This window comes from Erythrolamprus reginae, chromosome 6, assembly GCF_031021105.1.
Source record: "Erythrolamprus reginae isolate rEryReg1 chromosome 6, rEryReg1.hap1, whole genome shotgun sequence".
Classification (NCBI taxonomy): Eukaryota; Metazoa; Chordata; class Lepidosauria; order Squamata; family Dipsadidae; genus Erythrolamprus; species Erythrolamprus reginae.
The window spans coordinates 45,313,269-45,319,663 of record NC_091955.1 but is presented as its reverse complement, the minus strand read 5'-3'; the positions used below and the strand labels follow the sequence as shown (position 1 = coordinate 45,319,663).

General features: G+C 36.8%; 1 protein-coding gene across 1 annotated transcript; it reads left to right on the top strand.

Moving 5' to 3' along the window:
* Positions 1–429: 429 nt before the first annotated feature.
* IL22 (interleukin 22) lies at positions 430–4,800 on the top strand. The gene is made up of 5 exons (XM_070754951.1): positions 430–618; positions 1,362–1,427; positions 2,565–2,702; positions 3,192–3,257; positions 4,630–4,800. The coding sequence occupies exons 1-5, from the start codon at positions 430–432 to the stop codon at positions 4,798–4,800; spliced, it is 630 nt and encodes a 209-aa protein (XP_070611052.1).
* Positions 4,801–6,395: the final 1,595 nt, after the last annotated feature.

Here is a 6,395-nt window from a genome sequence, read left to right as displayed (position 1 = left end):
AACCATATCACATTTATGTTGACCTTAACTTGCATGTATCAAGGTAACAAAACCCCTTTTTACCCCCCTTATCATCAATTGGGACACTTCATAAGTAATTTACTGTATCTGTGGCTTTCTTTTAATTTTGTGGTTAATAAATTGTCAGGAAATGGAAAGTGTGAGACCTGATGATGTCATTTTAACTCATCTCCATTGTCTCACTATGGACACACACACATATATAAGAGTACCTTCATCTGTTTTAAATTACATCCAAAAAGTTCAAGTAAGTACTCATCTATATGCTTCACTGTTTTATAGATATGACTAGACTAGAACTATTCATTTTATATGTCTTTTTTGGGTAACCTTATTTTTCTGTGTCTGTTACAAAGTCCAAGGCTGTAGCTGAGACATTCCAGGGCTGACTGCCATTTTTTTGGAACTATGGATCCATGGAAGAATTGGACAAGATGCTATCTTCTTTGGGTGTTCTGCTGTTATCATTACCTCTTCCTCTTTACTGTTGGAAATCCTTTGCCCTTGAGCCAAACAAGCAAGCTAACCTGCAGCCTTAACCCAAATCACTTCACGAGGTTTGCCTTCAAGGACATAATTTTTACCGTGGCCAGACAGGTAAAACCAGAGGGCTTTGCATAGTGCCATAGTATTGGATATAGGACCCTTCTCTTGGGTACTTTCTAATTTTCATCCATTTGTTTCATCCATTTTTCTTTCTGAAAAGACAGGCTGTTTTGTGACAGCAAGATTTGTCCCATTTATTTATTTATTTATTTATTTATTTATTTATTCATTCATTCATTCATTCATTCATTCATTCATCCATCCATCCATCCATGCATCCATCCATCCATCCATCCATCCATCCATTCTATTTCAATGCAACCATTTTCTTGGGACTCAGGGCAGCTTACAACAAGCAGCATAGACATGAGTTAAGATTTCCAAAATTGGATATATAATATGTATAATTTGAAAAAGCCATAACTCATGTCAAGATATTTTGGTGAGTTTTATTCTTTTTGTCAGATTTTCATATTGGTTTGTCGGACAATATTTTGGCTTAGATCAATTTTTGATTCTGCCATGGTTTGTCAGTAATGGCATGCTGCTTACCAAGTTATGCAGAAATGAGCCACTGTGTTTATTTTTTAAAAATTCAAAATGCAGTTTATGAATGTATGGCTGGCTCAAATAAAAATGTACCTTTTTATTTCTACCCTTTTCTTGGTTTCTACAATTCCCTGGTGAAATTAGAAAGCTACTGCAATTCCAGTAAATTGGTAGTACAAAACAGGACTTCCACAAAGCTAAAGGCTCCTTTTTCTGCCTCACATTTTTCCTGTTTTTCTTTTCAGGCAAGCGCTCAAGATCTGGACACAGTTAACAGGTTTGTGGGACAGGATTTATTCATCAACGTTACGGTGAGACTCTATTTTAAACATGCATTAATTAATTTAATTTTTTAAATCAATATAACTTAGGTTTCTGCAGCAAAATCTCTCAAAAGTGAAATAGAAGCTGTAACTATGAGCTTAAAGTCCTTTTTTATATGTATCACATATACAACTATACTGAAAAAGGGAAGAGTCTTCAGGCCCAAAGTCAGGGCTATCTTGGCTTTGGCGATTCACTCCTCCAGATGGCAGCAAACTGTCAAAGTGTTGAGACAGACATGATTTCAGTCATTACATGCTTACATCCTGATGCCTGGATGCTAGTATGTACCGTGTTTCCCCGAAAGTAAGACAGTATCTTACTTTCTTTTTACCCCCAAAAGCCCCACTACGTCTTACTTTCGGGGTATGTCTTACATTGGAAAAAAATTGAAAGGGTCGCATTCCCGAAGGCATCTCCCCAGAGTCCAGAAGGGCAGCCGCGGGACAGGAGCCTCGTGAGCCCTTTTCCAAGTTCAACCTCAGGGCTCCAAGCGGCGTGCATGCGTGGAGCCACAGACGCGTGTCGGGGAAGCGTGTGTCTGGAGGGGAGGAGCCGCTCTGCGCAGTTGGGCAGCCCCACCTGCCTGCCGGAAAGGAGGCAGGCGAAGGAGGGCGCAGCTCTGGCCGCTCGCCTCGGAGCTGGTCGGCCTCACTGGCCACTTGCAGCCGAGCCTCGGCAGGACTCGGTTGCTGGGACGAGCGCCTTCGCTGCAAGCCGCCGCCCGCTCGGCTCGCTTCGGACCAGCGCCGTCCTTCGCTTTGCGAAGCCGGGGAAGAGGCGGTGGTGCTGCGGCGAGGCGAAGGCGAGGGGCGCGCGGGGAGCTTGGAAGCGACGTCATCGGGCTCCCCCCCGGCAATACCCCCGTGTTTCCCCGAAAGTAAGACATATGTCTTACTTTTGGGGTACGGCTTATATTAGCCGACCCCCCTGAAACCCCCGATACGTCTTACAATCGGGGGTGTCTTACTATCGGGGAAACAGGGTACCTTGTTATTTTTGCTCAGGACAATGTAACACGTGTTTTGTTTCTTGTTCTTTTTACCCTTCCTGCAATTGTGGATGTACATTGGTGCTTATTCCTGTATAGTCTAATCTCCATTGTTTCCTTGTTTACTTTACAGAAGAATGAAGGTTGCTACATAATGAAAAGAGTAACAGACTTTTTCACACATACCCTCCATCGTGTAAATAACACAAATCCCAATTTCCTAGAAGGAATATATTTTTTTGCGGAATTGTCCAGAGAACTGGGTGACTGTGTAAGCATAATAAGAATTGTATATTGGGTAGACTCTCCTGTGAGAATACAGACCATTTAATTGCAGATGATGGTGGGAGGAATATTTTAGCATATGTAAAGGAAATGCCAGTTTGGAGAAAACTTCAAATGGTTTTTTCTGTCCTCTATCCCTTGTTCTCAACTTTTTTCAAATCATATACTTTTTCTTTCTGGGATGGTTTCAAACTGCAAATAAAGTTGGCCTCAATTTATCTACATCTACACTAATACAATAGATCTGATGCTGATAACACTAACAGAAGAAACCTCAAATCACAATATCTAAGGTTTCTAAAGTTCAACACAAATAAAAAGAAAGTTGTGAAATGCAAACCATATTATATATAAATATGATGAATTACAAAAACATGTTATACACACAAACACACACACACACACACACACATCTATATCTATATCCATATCCATGTCCATATCTAAATCTATCACTATATTATTTCCTTTTCAGAAATCACCAGAAGATACAACATACATAGAAATAAATTTGAAAAGAATGGAAAATAAATTAAAACAGGTACATTAATTTAAGAATAGATTGATAAGAGCTATGGAGGTATGTGGCCTATTTCTTTCACAATGAAAAGTTGAATTAAATATTTAGAATAGTTCTTACTAGCCTTCAGGTATTGTAGATGGGTAGACCATGTTAATCAAGACAAGAATGAAATTGGGGAAAGTTGACATACCGTATAGCATCTTATAGTTGCATCCACATTATTTGTATTTCTTCCCTCATTGTCCATTTCTTCAGTTGTTTTCAACATGTCTTATTCTGATTTTCAGTTTTTATTTAAGTATGTTATTTTGCCAAACTTTGAACTGTTGCATGTTTGTGTTTGCATATTTTCATTATGATGGCGAATGCAACAGCTCTCTCTTTGCAATATATTGGGAAGGGTTTTTTTAAAATTACATGATGTAAACATGTAGTACAGGGGTAGGTTCCAACTTACCTCGCTGCCTGTTCACTCCCTCCTGTGCTGTGTGGATGCACTGCATTGGTGCATGGGCGCTTCGCCCGGGTACACAGTAATGAAAAATCCAGGGGGGGAAAAGCAGGAAAAAAGATGGTGACTGCATGCACAGTGCTGGAACTCAACTTCTGTGCTTGCTCAGAAGAAAAAGGAATAAAATAAATTTTTTAAAAAAGATTTGGCACCCATGGACTGGCACCCACTGATCTGGTTTGGTGATGTCATCATGATGTCACCAGTGGGTCACTACAGGTTTGGGCAAACTGGCCCGAACCGGGAAGAATTCACCTCTGATGTAGTACAGTCAGAGAAGCTATGATCTTTTTTCAACAGAAAATTAACTCTCCAGTTTATGGATTAAAGCATCTTTCATGCTTTCACATCTATTAAGTCCAGTCAAAATCTGCAATAGCTATAGAATTCCATTATGACAGTTTGAAATCCAAACATATTTAATTATATTAATTTCTTTAATTATTTTAGTTTTTAAGTTGCTACTCAAATGACCATAAGATATTTTTAAATTGTAAGTTTTTATAATTTTTCATTACATTTTATCTGATGTTGCGTATACAAGATATCATAATTAGCTTCTGCAAGGCCATGATTACCCTAAATAGGCTTGATAATTGATTGTATGTCATATGTCTTTTATCATACGGGATAACACAACTGATCCTATAGGATAAAACAAAAGACAAAAAGAAAAAACTTTCCCTATGTTAAAATAAACAAGCAATAGTTTGTCCTACTAGATTAAACAAAGCCCTTTATAAAAATCATCAGCAAATAAAGTTCTAGGCAAAGCAGTATATACGTGGATCTGCTGAAGAGCATATGAGTTTACGGAGAGGGGCGGCATACAAATCTAATAAATAATAATAATAATAATTATGCTATGATTTTTTTTAGTTGGGAGACAATGGAATAAACAAAATGATTGGTGAACTTGATCTCCTCTATGACTATCTGAAGGATGAGTGCACTTCAAGGAATACAACAGGCACAAGGAGAAAAGGCAGCCGCAAGAACGAAGGATCATATCCTTTTCGTATACTGCAGAAAAAGCAATATATGTTATAGGTCAACATTAAGGTCAGTTTGCAGAAATTGTTGTTCATAAGATGCAAAAAAATTACAAATATTTTTGGATCCTGCAGTTTCTGAGATTTTAGATATATCTCAAACCAGAGTAAGAATAATTATATTAGCTTATTTTGGAAAAACATTTTGACCAATATTTTATTATAATAGGCCTCGTTATGTAAGAGAAAATGATGTTTTTATACCAAAGAATTTTAATTATAATGTAAAGGAGAATGTAATATTGATTAAGCTGAGAACAGACTAAGTAAAGATATTTAAACAATGGTACTGATATTCAAAAAGCTCCTCTTGAACTACCACCATCATAGCATTAGGGTGTTTAATATGCAGAACAGTAATATAAAATTGTGATCAGCTAGAAGTCATTGGTTTAAACTCTTATCAGGCATTGTTCATACTGTATGTGGATCAGGGATGGGGAAAGTTAGTACAATAAAACCTAAAGCAGCCTTTCTGCTATATACATTAAAATGGCAATTATTCATGCATGATATGCCATTGATGTGGTCCTAATACCTCTGGAGAGCTATATAGTGGTACCTCTACTTAATTCGTTCCGTGACCAGGTTCTTAAGTAGAAAAGTTTGTAAGAAGAAGCAATTGGGGAAACCACAGGGTGGATGGAGGCCCTCTTTCCTCCCAGGAGATTCCTAGAGAGGCCCCAAATAGGCTTCCCCCTGCCTTTTCCGGTTACAATTTCGGAAACCTGGGTTTGTAAGTGGAAAATAATTCTTGAAAAGAGGCAAAAAAATCTTGAACACCCGGTTCTTTTCTAGAAAAGTTCGTAAGTAGAGGTGTTTGTGGGTAGAGGTACCACTGTAGTTGGAGAAAGTTATAGATCCCCAATTATGGTGTAGATAAATTATATGGAAGCATCTATTCATATTGGATATATATTGGATATTTATTTATATTTATAATGAATGTCCCTTTCTACTCTGAGATTCTTATTTTTTGTAGCATCCTTGCAAGAAAATGAATTTAGAAAATAGTATTTTTATGCTTGATCCCTACTCTCAAATTTATTAGCTGTTTCTATAACAAGAAAGTCTTCTCAATCTGGTATCCTGCAGATCTGTTGCAATACCACAAATGGCCTCATTGAATAAGTAACAAAAGTGGAATTTTGATAGCATCCCAGAAAGTGATACAATTCTATATATTTTAGTACCGGAATAATTTTTGAGAATATTTTATCTGCTAATAGGTATCTTCAAAGAATTACTATATGTTTTCCATAGCATTTTAATGAGTATTTCCAATGGATATAATGAATAATTTATTATTATTAGTTTTTAGTGTTTTTTAAATTATTAGATTTGTTGTACATTGTTTTATTGTTGCTGTGAGCCCCCCCCACGTATATGGAGAGGGGTGGCATACAAATCTAATAAATAAATAAATAAATATTATATTTTGTTATATTTGATATATTTGGATATAATTTATATGACTTATTTATAGGAATATTTTAGGATATAGTTTAAATATCTTTTAAGTATTATATTTTAAGCAATATAATCTGATGTAATTGTGTAAGTTTAGTGATTGTTTTCTTGTAGTAATCATGC

Bases quoted from the DNA above. Each gene is read 5' to 3' on its own strand.
- IL22 (XM_070754951.1), top strand. From the start codon at position 430: ATGGATCCATGGAAGAATTGGACAAGATGCTATCTTCTTTGGGTGTTC. The intron at 619-1,361 runs GTAAAACCAGAG...TTTTCTTTTCAG, and splicing joins TTTTTACCGTGGCCAGACAG to GCAAGCGCTCAAGATCTGGA. The intron at 3,258-4,629 runs GTACATTAATTT...GATTTTTTTTAG, and splicing joins TGGAAAATAAATTAAAACAG to TTGGGAGACAATGGAATAAA.